Source organism: Callithrix jacchus, chromosome 3, assembly GCF_049354715.1.
Source record: "Callithrix jacchus isolate 240 chromosome 3, calJac240_pri, whole genome shotgun sequence".
NCBI lineage: Eukaryota > Metazoa > Chordata > Mammalia > Primates > Cebidae > Callithrix > Callithrix jacchus.
Window position 1 is genome coordinate 114,318,169 of NC_133504.1, and position 15,607 is coordinate 114,333,775.

General features: G+C 34.8%; 1 protein-coding gene across 12 annotated transcripts in view; it reads left to right on the plus strand.

Annotated features, from left to right (window-relative positions):
* HELQ (helicase, POLQ like) overlaps positions 1–15,607 on the plus strand; it is a 50,443-nt gene that overhangs the window by 22,247 nt on the left and 12,589 nt on the right. For 10 of the 12 annotated variants that reach the window (XM_078367909.1, XM_002745642.6, XM_035293371.3 and 7 more), the window contains 6 exons: positions 3,605–3,746; positions 4,115–4,219; positions 5,986–6,208; positions 8,001–8,158; positions 9,598–9,696; positions 12,921–13,094. In XM_078367909.1, the coding sequence (XP_078224035.1) occupies positions 3,605–3,746; positions 4,115–4,219; positions 5,986–6,208; positions 8,001–8,158; positions 9,598–9,696; positions 12,921–13,094 (901 nt within the window). The remainder of the gene's footprint in view (positions 1–3,604; positions 3,747–4,114; positions 4,220–5,985; positions 6,209–8,000; positions 8,159–9,597; positions 9,697–12,920; positions 13,095–15,607) is intronic. The other 2 variants (XR_004740809.3, XM_008993051.5) reach the window with 2 other exon arrangements.

Here is a 15,607-nt window from a genome sequence, read left to right on the forward strand (position 1 = left end):
GCAGATCTTTGATTACCTTTTTAGTTATTACCAAATGTGTGGGCCTGAGTAATTGACTTCTATCCTTTATAATCTATGATAATAAATTATCAGTTTTTATAAATTTTCCATGCGTGTTAAAAAATATGTATTTTCAGTTGAATATACAGTTTTATACATCTCAGTGAGATCACAGTTGTTCATTGTGTTATCATCTTCTCTATTTTCTTACTATATTCAATTCCTTTGTCAATTTCAGAGATGTTAGTCTCCCACTTTAATTATGTAGCTGTCAGTTTCTCCTTTTTGCATTTCCAGAAGTTATTACTTTTTATATTTCAAAACTATTTAGATATACAAAGGTTTACTTCAAATATCTTATTGCTGAATTATACCTATTATTCCACAAGTACTTGTTTTGCTCATAAAATCTGCTTTGAGAACCAGGATTCACTTTTTTTTTTTTGGCAAGTATGTACCGTTTTTCATTGTTTTATTTTCAATTTCTGTCTCTGATTAAGTCTTCCATTTTTCAGATAATTGAAGAAAAAAATGAAAGTTATATATCCTATTTCTATTATTCCAGTGGTTACTCTTAAAATTTTAAGTTGTAATCATTTTTTATTACTTTAGAATTATTCAATATCTATCCTCTTCTGAACATAACAAGAGGCTTAGCATGTCCGTAGCATGTTCTACTCTGCCCTATGAATGTTTTAGTTACCTAGAATTTTAGTGCCAGAGTTCAAATTTTTCTTTTATCTTACATAGTAATTATTTAAACTTACCTGTAAATCATACTTATTTTTTGTTTACAATTGCCTCAAATATGCCACATCTTCCTTCTCTGATTTTTTTTTTTTTTTTTTTTTTTTTTTTGGCCTTCCTTGAGTAATTCTTTTTAGAATACTGCTTTAGGGGTAAAAAGTTCTGACTCTTTGCATAGTTGAAGATATCTGTTTTTCGGCCTCACATTTTAGTACTTCACTAGCAAAAGAATTCCAGATTCTGCTTTTTTTTCCTTTAAGGACTTTGTAAATATTGTTTCACATTTTCTAGAGGTCAGTGTTGCTCATTTTTTTGTCTCTGTGTGGATTTTTATTTTCCAGAAGCCTTTAGACTTTTCTCTTTAACCTTTCAGTTTCATCGTGGTGTATAATAATACTTGTAGTTACCACATTCCTCTCCCCTTCATATAGTAACAACATTACACACATTGACTTGATAGAGCTTCACAACAACTCTGTGAGGAAGGTCATATTTTATTACATACCTATCATAGAGGGGAAACTGAGGCACTGACTAGTTAAATAACTTTCCCAACTATATGCCCAAAATGAGTTTTAAAGCCAATGTTTAAACCCAGGAAGTTTGATTTTACAATCCCAACATTACTGCTTTTCATTCATAGGTCTTAGCACTTGGGCGGATGTTTTTAATCTAAGCTTTATGCCTTTCTTTTTTGAGTAAGTTTTTTCTGTTATTTCTTTATTTTTCTTCCCATTATCTCTGTTCCTTGCTTTTATAATTTCACTTAGACAGGGTTGAGGCTTCTTAGATTCAGCTTTCATATCTCTTTTATTACATATTTTTCAAAATGTGTAAGAATGTAAGCACACAATTTGTGCTATGTGATTTTTTTTAACTTTCCCTTCCATATTAAAAAATCAGTTTTTTGTAATCCTAGCACTTTTGGAGGCAAAGGTGGGAGAATTGCTTGAGCCCAGGAGTTTGAGACCAGCTTGGACGACATAGCAAGACCTCATCTCTATTAAAAAATCAAAAAAGTTAGCTGGGCATGGTGGCATACACTTGTGATCCCAGCTGCTCAGGAGACTGAGGTGGGAAGATTGCTTGAGCCCAGGAGATCGAGGCTGCAGTGAGTACCACTGTACTCCAGCCTGGGAGACAACGAGACCCTGCCTAAAAAAGTGTTAGTTTTTAATGGTATCCATTAACTATTCTCATTCATTATTCAGTTCTTCAATTGAATTTTTTTTTTTTAAGTTGGGGTTTCACCATCTTGGCCAGGCTGGTCTTGAACTCCTGACCTCAGGTGATCTGCCCACCTTGGCCTCCCAAAGATCTGGGATCACAGGAGTCAGCCAGCACACCCGGCCAGATTTTTTTTTTTTTTTTTTTTTTGAGACAGAGTCTTGTTCTGTTGCCCAGTGCCCAGGCTGGAGTGCAGTGGCATGGTCTCGGCTCACCACAACCTCCAGCTGCTGGGTTCAAGCCATTCTCCTGCCTCAGCCTCCCAAGGAGCTGGGATTACAGATGCCCACCACCACACCTGGCTAATTTTTGTATTTTTAGTAGAGATGGGTTTCTCTGTGTTGGCCAGACTGGTATTGAACTCCTAACCTCAGGTGATCCACCCACCTCGGCCTTCCAAAGTGCTAGATTTACAGGTGTGAGCCACCACACCCTTCAATTGAGTTTTTTAATAAATTTAATTTTTTTTATTTCTAAGAACTCTCTTTTGTTGTTCTTTCCTTACAATAGTCTGCTCTTATATTGTGGATATAATACTCTGGAATTTTCTGTGAATGCTAATTAGGATTTTTAAAATTTCTCTTCTGTTCCCTATATTATCTGCTTTTAGTGGTCATTTATTCTGTATATTCATGTTATGTTTCTTTCATATTACTAGTTTTCTTCAAGTATTTGGTAATCTTTGCTGCATATTGAAATTTATGAATAAAGAGGAAGTTAATTAATATAGGTAAACAATAGATTCTTTCTTTCCTTTGGATAGGAAAGCTGACTATAGACTTCTGTATATATGAACATGATTGAAATTGCTTTTTTTAAAAAAAAGATGGCGTTTCAATCTGTTGCCCAGGCTGGAGCACAGTGATGTAATCATGACTCACTGCAGCCTCAACCTCCTGGACTCAAGTGATTCTCCTACCTCAGCCTCTCAAGTTGCTGGGACTACAGGGGCACACCATCATGCCCAGCCAAGTTTTTATTTGTTTGTTTGTTTGTTTTTGTAGAGACTGCATCTCACTATATTGCCCAAGCTGGTCTCAAACTCTGGGACTCAAGCGAACCTCCCACATTAGCCTCCCAAAGTGCTGGGATTACAGGCTAGGGTCACTGAGCCTGGCTGAAATCACTATTTCTGTAGGTCAAAAACAGTTGAAATCTGCGACTTGATACAGTTCAAAATAACGTAAATTCATAAATAGATATGTATATGTTGGTGGTGTCTGGTCACATTTTTTGTTTAAGGAGTATAAAGTCGAAACACTTTGGAGACTACTGCTATAGATTGATCATAGGCCTTGCAGCCAGGCACACTTGAGTTCAAATGATAGCTCTGGTAATGACTAATTTTTTAGTTTAGGGTAAATCACTTAACTGAGTTGTAATTAACTCCTTTATAAAAATGAAATGAAATAAAAAAGTATATTATTACTAGGAGTTTCATAAGAATTATAGATAACATACGTAAAAACCTGAGAAATAATAGATTCTTGGTAAATACTAGTTATCTATTATTTTGTATTAATATGTCATTAAATTTAATATCACAACTATATAATGAAATTCAGGATTTTTAAAATTGGTGCTGTTTGCTGTAGAGTGTCATTTTAAATTATTTTTATTAATTCCATAGAGTTATTTTACGAGCTCCCTACGTTGCTATGGAATTTTTAAAGAGGAATCAATATAAACAGATGATTGGCAGAGCTGGTCGTGCTGGAATAGATACTATTGGGGAGAGTATCCTCATATTGCAAGAAAAAGACAAACAACAGGTAATAATTTGATTGGTTGATTTTTGTCTTTTTCTTGGTCTTTGGTCTAGCCCTTTCATGAAATCATCTTTTAAAATTAATTATTAATTTCCTTTAAATGATGCTCTCTTTTCTATATGATTAAGAATTAGAAAGAGTGGTTTGAAAATGTATATATTTCCGACCATGAAAAAATATTTTTCTTATTTATCTTCCATTTTTATGATATCAGATGTTAAATTCTTATTCTTTTGTCTTTATTATTTTATTTGTTTATTTTTTATCTCCTTCTGGCTCTAAAAGATTTATATAAAGTATAACCTATTTATATGAAATGCCATTGATTTTTAATAATAACGCAAAGCACGGTGTTGCTTTAACTTTTATAGGTACTGGAGTTAATAACTAGACCTTTGGAAAACTGTTACAGCCATCTTTTTCAGGAGTTCACCAAGGGAATCCAAACATTATTTCTCTCTTTGATTGGTTTGAAGGTATTTTTTTTAATTCTTTATCTTATTACTGTTATCTGAGATAATAGAGGTTAAAGAGTTATGCAATAACTTTATATATGCAACTGTATAGATTTTATACTAAGTTTTTTATTTAATTGTTTCTTCTAATTTTTTTTCTCTTATATTTTGTTTTCTCATCCACTTCAGTGATTAAGGTAAATAATTTTTAAAAGATCATGGAATTGTCGGGCACAGTGGCTCACACTTGTGATCTCACCACTTTGGGAGGCTGAGGCAAGAGGATCATTTGAGCCCAGGAGTTCAAGACCAGCCTGGGCAACATAGCAAGACCCCATCTCAAAAAAAAAAAATCACTGAATCCTAGTGTTTGGCATGTGGTTGGCACTTAATAAATACTTGAATTAATGAAATTGACTTTTTTTCTTAGAGATGGGGTCTTGCTGTGTTGGTTAGATTGGTCTTGAACTCTTGGCCTCAAGCATTTCTCCCAACTTAGCCTCCCAAAGTGCTAAAATTACAGGCATGAGCCACTGCACCTGGCCTGATTTTGTTGCTTGTTTTTCCTTTAATCTGGAATATGGTGATGAAATTAACTTTAGAATTCAGCATAGGTGAACTTACAAGTTGGGACATCAGTGGAGAATCTGGCTTTGAGAAGCCAGAAACAGAGGCTGGCCCAGTAGGTTTCAATTACTGTGTCAAAAACTTTTCAGGGAGGGATAGAAAGATGACATAATGGTAGATAGAGGGATCATGTAAAGGTTCCCCTGCCCCCCTGTACTCTCCCACCCCTAGTGTTAACTCTAATCATTTAGGTAGGAAATAGTACAAAAAATAAGTACATTAATCCAAAAACCAAGTATCAGTTCTTAAATATCTTAAAAGTATAATTTTAGCTTAATTGAATACAGTATTAAGAATGATTTTATTAAAGTGGGAAGAAGCAATAGAAAATGTACCCCATAATGTTTTTCTTGCCCCTTATATCAGTTTAATATGAAATAATGACTTAAATTTCCAGTTTAAATAGCATCAGAATTATGAGAGAGAAATATACTTATTGATTGACTATATTTTAGTATAAATGCTGATTTCATTGAAATTAGCTAATAAAAATTACTCTAATTCAGAGTCAACTCTACATCTGAATGCTAAATGGGAGGGTTAAGTATTATGATTGCCATTGTAGGTTATAAATAGTGAATAACAGGGAAAGAAAAAGGCAGCAAAAGAACAAGAAATGGAGATAGGAATGAGAAAGTCAAAAATAGGTAGAGATCAACTATTTTTAGGTAATATTTTAAGCGAAGTATTGTCTGACCCTGTTTTAGTGGAAACTGCTGCATTTGCCATCTTTTTTTTTTTTTTTAATGTAACTTAGAGCTAAAGGATGCTTTCACAGGTGGGTGGAAAGCAGTACAGGTAAGATCAATAAACGAGGCTGAGTGAGAATTAGTGAACATTGGTTGGGGAGTAAATAGCACAGTTTTGGAGATACTGTAAAAAATAATTTAAAGACCTATTCAAAGGAGTTTTAGAATGAAAACTGGGTACATGTTTTCATAAAAAGTATGTATATAATAACTATCATCCCCCTACATTTTTTGTTGTTAATTTTAAATTGTCACTAGAAATTTATATTTACAACTGTGTAGATTTAATACTGATTTTTTTATTTAAATAGCTTGGAGGTATGGAAATGAGTTATCATCTTGATTAATGTGGATTCATGGTGATACCTTGAATTAAGGAAAATGCTTCAATGATATCCTGAATTATTTCAGATTGCAACAAATCTTGATGATATCTATCACTTCATGAATGGTACATTTTTTGGTGTTCAGCAAAAGATTTTGTTGAAAGAAAAAAGTCTCTGGGAAATAACTGTTGAATCACTTAGATACCTGACAGAAAAAGGACTCCTACAAAAAGACACTATTTATAAGTCTGAAGAAGAGGTCCAACATAATTTTCATATTACAAAGTTGGGACGAGCTTCATTTAAGGGTAAGAGCTTACCTAAATCTTACTGATCACGGGAAACACATTGGGAAAAAATGAAAATTAAATTACACTTTCTTTAGGCTGGGCACGGTGGCTCATGCCTGTAATCCTGGTACTCTGGGAGGCCGAGGCAGGTGGATCACCTGAGGTCCGGAGTTTGATACCAGCCTTGTCAATATAGTGAATCCCTGTCTCTACTAAAATATAAAAAAAAAAATTATCCAGGCATAGTGGTACATACCTATAGTCCCAGCTACTCTGGAGGCTGAGGCACAGGAATTGTTTAAACTTGGGAGGTGGAGGTTGCAGTGAGCTGAGATCATACCACTGCACTCCAGCCTGGCCAATAGAGTGAGACTCCATCTCAAAAATGAAAATAAATAAATAAATATAAATTTTTAAAAAATTATACTTTGAGTTATATTTATAATTTTATATTAATCGTATTAATCTTATTTTATAAGCTGATAAACTCCTTCGACTTTCAAAAGTTGAAAAATGTTTTGAATTATAAATAATTAAAGTACTGCAGAAGTATATAGAGGATAAGGTGGGCATCCCTCCTTCATGCTTCCCTCCCCAGCAACCATACAAATCTTAATATTCTACCAAGAATAACAATTTAGTGTATGTCTTTCCAGACCTTTTCTGTACATTTCATTTCAATGCATAATATGTATGTATGTACAGTATTGTTTTTGTCTTTAAACAAATAATCATTTATAGTATTCTGAAACTTTTTATAAATAATTTTTTTTTTTTTTAATATAGAGGCAGAGTCTTGCTGTGTTTGCCAGGGTGGTCTCAAACTCCTTGCCTCATGCAGTCCTCCTTCCTCCACCTCCCAAAGTGCTGGGATTGCAGGCATGAGACACCACACTGGACCTGCAACTTGCTTTTTTTTTTTTTTTTTTTTTTTTTGCTGACTGTAATGTCTTAGAGATTGTTTCATGACAGTAAATAAAGTGTTGTGGTCTTTTTTTTGGTTGGTGTGTTTGTTTCCTTGTTTTTGACAGGGTCTTGCTCTGTTGCCCAGGCTGAAGTGCAGTGGCGCAATCTCAGCTCACTGCAGCCTCCATCTCCTGGGGTCAAATGATTCTCCCACCTCAGCCTCATGAGTAGCTGGGACTACAGGTGTATGCCACCAAGGCTGGTTAATTTTTGTATTTTCTCTAGAGATGGGGGTTTCACTATGTTGCCCAGGGTGAAACTCTTTTTCAATGAAAAAATAATACATGTCTGTTGTTTAAAAAAAAACCTAAGAATTCAAAATTATGTTAAGGAAAGTGCCGTGCTCCTGTCCCATTTCTACTCTCTCAGGAGCTACTACTACCAATGTGATACGTATTCTTCCAAATATTTTTATGTGTGTATTTATTTTTCAAATGGAATCATAACTTAAATACTTTTTTCCAAATTATATTTCTCATTTATATCATGAACGTCTTAACAGAAGAGTTTCTTTAAATCGATCTCATTTTTCTTTTACTACTGTTGCCATCTATAGTGTGGATGTACCATAATTTATTTAACCATTCGATGTTGATGGACATTTGCATTAGTTCTGATTTTCTCTGTTATAAACAAGGCTACATGGACATCTCTATGTATTTTGGGATACATATGGAAATATTTCTCTAGGTTAGATTCCCCAAAATAGTTGGATCAGAAGGTATGTACTTATTAAATGTTAACAAGCATTGCCATATTGAAGTAATATGTAAACAATATTTAAAACCATCTCTTTCCTTCTCTGATAATTGTGAAAGGTTAAATATTTGTATCTTTCTTTTAGGAACTATAGATTTAGCTTATTGTGACATTCTCTACAGAGACTTGAAGAAAGGTCTCGAAGGACTTGTGCTGGAAAGCCTTCTTCATCTAATCTACCTAACAACCCCCTATGATCTGGTTTCACAGTGTAACCCTGATTGGATGATATACTTCAGGCAGGTGAGAATGTAACATTTTTCAACTTAGGTTACTTATTAATTATTACATGCTGTTTCATTTTGTTTTGTTCTGTTTTGTTTTGTAGAGATAGGCTTTACCATGTTACCCAGGCTGGTGTTAAACTCCTAGGCTCAAGCGATCCTCCCATGTTGGGCTCCCTAAGTGCTAGGATTACAGGTGTAAGCCACTGTGCCCAGTCTTTTATATGCTTTTTATCAAGTGATTATTCACTTTTTTCTCTATTAAAATATATTTGGAATTGGATATTTTTTCTTTCTGTTTTTAAAAATTGTAATCTGGCAACAGATTTTTGGTTTAACTTAAATGTTACTTTTCTGTTAAATATAAACATATTTGTTATTGAAAAAATAAAGGTTGTCAAAAGAAAAAAGGATTACCCTTGGTCCTGTTTCCCCACAGAAAGTTACTATTATGATCACTGCATTTTATAATGCCTAGAATGCAAAGAAAACAGTGAAAGCCATCTCTGATGATTGAGAGTTTAATTATATGAAAACTCAGAGCCAAGTATGATAATATATTAAACCCAATGATGTTAGTAACTAAAAAGGAATATTTATTTTACAACCTATCACAAAGTAGAACTGTCCATACTTATTATAAAGCCAAGTGGTAGCATATAGTATATTATGATTTTACTGTGAACAGACTAGCTGTATAAATGTCTATTAGGCCTGGGTGTGGTAGCTCACGCCTGTAATCCCAGTACTTTGGGAGGCCAAAGTGGGAGGATCACTTGAGGTCTGGAGTTCGAGACCAGCCTGGCCAACACGGTGAAACGACCTCTCTACTAAAAGAATACAGAAATTAGCCGGGCATGGTGGTGCATACCTATAGTCCCAGCTACTCAGGAGGCTGAGGCAGGAGAATCGCTTGAACCCAGGAGGCAGAGGTTGCACTGAGCTGAAATCGCACCACTGCACTCCAGCCTGGGTGACAAAGTGAGACCATCTCAAAAAAAAAAAAAAAAACAAAGCATATGTATCAGGCAGAAGTAGTATACAGCTTTTAATCACAGGGAATTAACTTTCTTTTTAATGTCATATTTTAAAGTCATTACTATTTTTTTTCTCCATCTCTTCTCAACTTCCTGAATTTATATTACTCAGGAAGTAAGTTTTTAAGTGGCACTATATAATGCAATTACTCTCAAAACCTTTCCTTCTCCTTCCCCTCAGCCATCTGGTATTAAACATAATCACATAGGAAACTAGTACTTGTGGCCATGCCTTTAAGTAATTCTACTAAAGAATGCTATATTCTAATGGTATAACTTTAAAACCTGCAATATTTACAAATGCATTTATCTTGTTTTTTGTATCCTTAATCATGAAAATGTGATATCAAAAGAAATCCTGGATTTGGTTCACGTGACAGATTTTTTGATATTTCCATCTATTTGCTTTTTTTCCATGTAGTTTAGCCAACTCAGTCCAGCAGAACAAAATGTAGCTGCCATTCTTGGGGTCTCTGAAAGCTTTATTGGGAAGAAAGCATCAGGTCAAGCCATCAGAAAGGTACCACAATGTTTTTTTCCTTCTTAAATAATAAGTTCACTCAACTCTTAGTTCACTCACTAAGTTCACTCAACAAAATACCATTATACTGATCTTTTTTGGTTGACATTTTTTCCTTTAAATTAGTATAATTTTCATTTTACTACTTAAAACGTATCTGAGCACCCAAAATGTATTAATATTTTTTTCTTGCCCTTCTCCTGATTGCAAAATGGGTGCATTTTATTACATAAAAATTATACCTCAATGAAGGTTTTTCGGTTTTTTTTTTCTTTTGAGAAGGAATCTCACTCTATCACCCAAGCTGGAGTGCAGTAGCACGATCTTGGTTCACTGCAACCTCTACCTCGTGGATTCAAGCAATTCTCCTGCCTCAGCCTCCTGAGTAGCTGGGATTACAGGTGCACAGCACCATGCCGGCCAATTTCTGTATTTTTAGTAGAGACGGGATTTCATCGTGTTGGTCAGGCTGGTCTCGAACTCCTGACCTTGTGATCCGCCCTCCTCGGCCTCCCAGAGTGCTGGGATTACAGGTGTGAGCCACCATACTGGTCTTTATTAATATTTTTAAACAACATTTATTTCTGGGTGGTGTGATGGCCTTTTTTTGGGTAGCATGAAATGTTTTCATGTTATACAATCCTGATATAAGTTTACTTCAAGGGAGGAAATAAATTTTCTAGAAACTTTTTATTAGGCTTATCTTAGAATCCCTGATACTAAGCCTAATAGAATGTATTTCTAGAAACTTTATATTAGGCTTAGTATCAGGGATTCTAAGATAAGACAGGTCTGGGTTTTTTGTTATTGCTTTTACCATCCTCAAAGAACTCCTCGTCTAGTACTTATATTACATAAAGCATTTGATAAGGTTAAACGGGATAAGCTAATACTCATTTGTGTGATATCTTTTGGTGTTTTAAAATTCAGTCAGCAGGCATGAAGCAAGTATCAAATCCATACACTAACTTTAAGAGAAGTTGAAGTAATTCTTTGGTAACCATATACTGTATCTTCAAATTCCTTAAGAGAATGTTATTTTCCCCTGTAATACACTTTATTTTTTTCATTTTAAATTTTCTTTGGCAATCCAATTTACATAGAAACCTAATTACCTACCATTTTCCCCCATACTTTTTTTTTTTTTTTGAAGTGGAGTTTTACTCTGTCACTCAGGCTAGAGTGCAGCAGCGCAGTCTCGGGTCACTGCAGCCTCCATCTTCTGGGTTCAAGCAATTCTCCTGCCTCAGCCTTCTGAGTCACTGGGATTATAGGTGCCCACCACCATGCCTAGCTAATTTTTGTATTTTTAGTAGAGACAGGGTTTCACCATGTTGGCCAGGCTGGTCTCAAACTCCTGACCTCAGGTGATCCACCCGCCTCAGCCTCCTGAAGCACTAGGATTACAGGTGTGAGTCACTGCACCCAGCCTCCCCTATACCTTCTAAATTTGCATAGACAGTAGGGATTTCATTTTGTAGAATAGAAGGTGACATTTACTTACACTTATTGAATGATGCTGTGTTCCATGCAGCACTGTGTCATAAAATCAAAAATATCCACGAGCCCAGCACAGTGGCACACACTATACTTCTAGCTGCTCAGAAAGCTAAGGCAAAAGATTTGCTTGTACATAGGAGTTTGAGGCCAGCCTGGGCAACATTTGAGACCCTGTCTCAAAAATAAAAATAAAAGTATCTGTATAGTACTTAAGCATTCACGTTATCACAGTTTTTAGTTAGGTCTTTTACTTTGGAAGTACCTATGTTGTTTAGACCTTCAAAATGCTGAATAAAAACATTTCTTAAAACAAACCTTTTATATTAAACTGTAAAATGTAAAATAAAACAATATTAATTTAGAACTCATTACCAAATAATAAACATGCAAAATCTTATTAGGGTAATGCATCTTTTAAAGCTTGAATCCAGAGTTTACTTTTGTTACATTTAATTTAATATAGTCAACAAATATTTGCTACATTGAAAGGTATGTAAAATAGTGTGGACATGAATTTATCTTAATTACAAATGGATTAATTACTAGTTTAATGTTTTGGAGGTATAATTTTTAAAAACGCTGAAGAACATATTTAAATACTTAAAATCTAATTGATTTCTCTACATTGAAAAAGACCCCCCCGACCCTGCCCTGACCTTTTTTGAACATTTCTTGGTTTCTTGCAAAAGATCTTTTTTTTTTTTTTAAACGGACTCTCACTCTTGTCACCCAGGCTGGAGTGCAATGGCACAATCTCAGCTCACTGTAACCTCCACCTCCCAAATTCAAGTGATTCTCCTGCCTCAGCCTCTCAAGTAGCTGGGATTACAGATGCCTACCACCACACACATCTAGTTTTTGTATTTTTAGTAGAGACAGGGTTTCACCATGTTGGCCAGGCTGATCTCAAACTCCTGACCTCAGGTAATACACCTATCTCAGCCTCCCAAAGTGCTGGGATTACAGACACAAGCCACAGTGCCTGGCTGCAAAAGATCTTGAAATTGGCATAAAGCATTATATTTTGCCATATAATAATTATATCATTGTTCTTGGCTTAGGAAATACATTCTAAGCACAAACCCACATTGACTCAATTTATAGTTAGTACTGAAGGTGCACTAAAACTGGGAAATTAAATAGCTATCTTTTCTACTTGATGTTCAACTTTATGCTTTTTCAGCTTAATGCTTTTAAAAAAGTGATCCAGTATCAACATGCAGAATCTGTAACTCATCATCTTTCATTATGTCACCTATAGAGGATAGTAGAAGAATGAGATTGCATTTATTTAAAATATACATATTTTATAAAAATATAAAATTATATCCTCTACTATGTGGAGGATATAATTTTATATTTTATCTTATTTTTTATTATTTTACTTTTTTTTTTTTTTAAATAGAGACAGGATTTCATCATGTTGCCCAGGCTGGTCTTGAACTCCGAAACTCAAGAGATCCTCCTACCTTGGCCTCCCAAAGTGCTGGGATTACACGTGTGAGCTACCACTCCCAGCCTCTGATTTTACATTTTATATTTACTTTTTCTTTTTTAAGGTCATCTTTTTTTTCCTCTAATTTAAGAATTAATTAGTTTCTAAGCTTGGTACTAGCTATGAAATACTTCATCCACAATTTCCTTTTGTCCAATTTTAATAACATACATTTAACATACATTTAAATTCATCTAGTAAATGAATTTATTTGATTATGTCTTTCTAGAAGGTGGACAAGGACGTTGTCAACAGGCTATATCTGTCTTTTGTTCTTTATTCCTTGCTCAAAGAGACCAACATTTGGACTGTATCTGAAAAATTTAATATGCCTCGAGGATATGTACAGAATCTTCTCACTGGAGCTGCCTCATTCTCATCTTGTGTGTTACATTTCTGTGAGGTAATTTTGTTTAATATATGATATGTACTTTGTACATCTTCTTGTTTTAACTGTCACTAAACTAATAAGCCAGTTAGTTTGTCAGCATTTTCTCATTTTTGATGTATTGTTATTACATAGCACTAAAAAAAATTTTTAAATGTACCTTTGTTTTTATCTGTTTATGTAAGTACTATTATATACTTATGGTAACAATACAAAAATTACTGAGTCAACTAAAACACATAATGAACAAGAAAAAAGTGCCTTTTTAACCCAACTCTTATAGCCACCATTAATAGTTTTATGTATTCTGAATTAACTGTTAAAAACAGTTTCTCTATTGATGTAGATTCCATGTGAATGTCTTTCATCTGAGTAATAAAAGTGTCAGGTGTTTGGTTAGTAAGTGACCTATATCCAACAGCTACAATTCAACTATTTAGTACTATATTCTCTTTTTAAAACATTTTAATTTTGACCAGATCCAGTGGCTCCCACCTGTAGTCCTAGGGGAGGCTGAGGCAGGTGGATCACTTGAGCCCAGGAGTTCGAGACCAGCCTGAGCAATGTGACAAAACCCTGTCTCTATAAAAAATAACAAAAATTAGCCAGGCATGGTCTGTGGTCCCAGCTACTTGGGTCTCACCCTGACGCCCAGGCTGGAGTGTAGTGGCACTATCCAGACTCACTGCAGCTTCGACCTCCGGGACTCAAGCAATCTTTCTGCCTTAGCCTCCCGAGTAGCTGAGATCACAGGTGTGTGCCACTATACTTGGCTAATTTTGTTGTTGTTGTTGTTGTTTTTGAGATGGAGTCTCGCTCTATCACCCAGGCTGGAGTGTAGTTGCATGATCTTGGCTCACTGCAACCTCCATGATCTCAGCTCACTGCAACCTCCACCTGCCGGGTTCACATACTTCTCCTGACTCAGTCTCTAAAATAGCTGGAATTACAGTCATGCAACACCACTCCCAGCTAACTCTTGTATTTTTAGTAGAGATGGGGTTTCACCGTGTTGGCCAGGCTGGTCTCGAACTCAAGACTTCAAGTGATTTGCCTGCCTGGGCTTTCCAAAGTGTTAGGATTACAGGCATGAGCCAATTTTTTAAATTTTTTGTAGAATGGGGGGAATCTCACTATGATGCCCAGGCTGGTCTTGAACTTCTAGGCTGAAGCGATCCTCCAGGTTGGCCTTGTGCTGGGATTACAGGCATGAGCCACTACGCCTGGCCCATATTCTCTTGATTGCCACTGTAATTTACTATATTTGCTTCCAGTGGCAGGCAGCTATTTAAAGTTTTTACATCAAATGTGTATTTTATAGAACAATTTAAGAAGAAAACCTTATTCTGGCCATATGCATTTGCAATAGATTTAAGACTTTATTAAAATAAGCTTTCAGAATTTATTTAAATAGCACAATAAAGCTTACCAGACTTTTTCATCCAGATAATTTTTTGATGTGTTTATAATATAAGCCAATTTTGCTGCATATAAGTCTCTTCTTATTAGGTGGCATAATAATTCTTTCCATATTTGTTTCCAACTCAGTTTTTTAAAACTTTTTTCCCATGAATTGTTTTCTAAATTTAAAATGTATTTTATTTTCCCTTTCTTAAACCTTCATATTCTGTATATGATATGGCAATTAATTCTATAACATGTGCTAAAGAAGGGAGTAAATAATTCAAAAATACTTGGCTTTGAAGTGAATGATAATTATTTTAACAAATTTAGCTCTCTAAATATCTTTTCTTGTGCTGATTTTTAAATGTCAGTTTATATTCCATGAGCACATGCTAGTTAAACAGAAGACAAAAATTATGGGTAATAAGAAGCAGCTAGCCTTTAAAATGTATTTTCTTAAGTTTTTTTATGTTTGTTGTTTTTTATATTTAAAGATGCTCTCCCTAATATTTTTTTCCTTTGTTTTCTTTGTGATTATGAGGCCTTGAGCCTTATTGAATTGTTCAAGTAAAAAAAATCTATAAAACATCAAGAAAGTTTGATGATTAATCCTAGGAAAAATCTAGCTGACAATTTGTGCTCTAATTAATTTACTTCATTTTACATATGATTATGTAATATATAATTACATGTAATATAAATAGTATATAATTATATGATATATATTACATTATGTATATAAAATTTTAAGTTATTATCAGTAGAGACAGGGATCTTGCCATGTTGCCCAGACTGGTCTCAAACTCCCAGACTCAAGCAGTTCTCCCACACTGGCCTCCCAGAGTTCTGGAATTACAGGCATGAGCCACCAAACCTGGTCTACTTTCAGTATCTCAAGGCAAGGGGTGTTGAATCTTTTGCCTTCCCTGGGCCACATTGGAAGAAGAATCATCTTAAGCCACACATAAAATGCACCAACAATAGCTTATGAGAAAAAAAAATCTCATAATGTCATAAGAAATTATATGAATTAGTTTTGGGTGGCATTCAGAGCCATCCTGGGCCACATATAGCCTGTGGGCCACAGGTTGGACAAGCTTATTTTAGGATATTTTTTCTTTTAA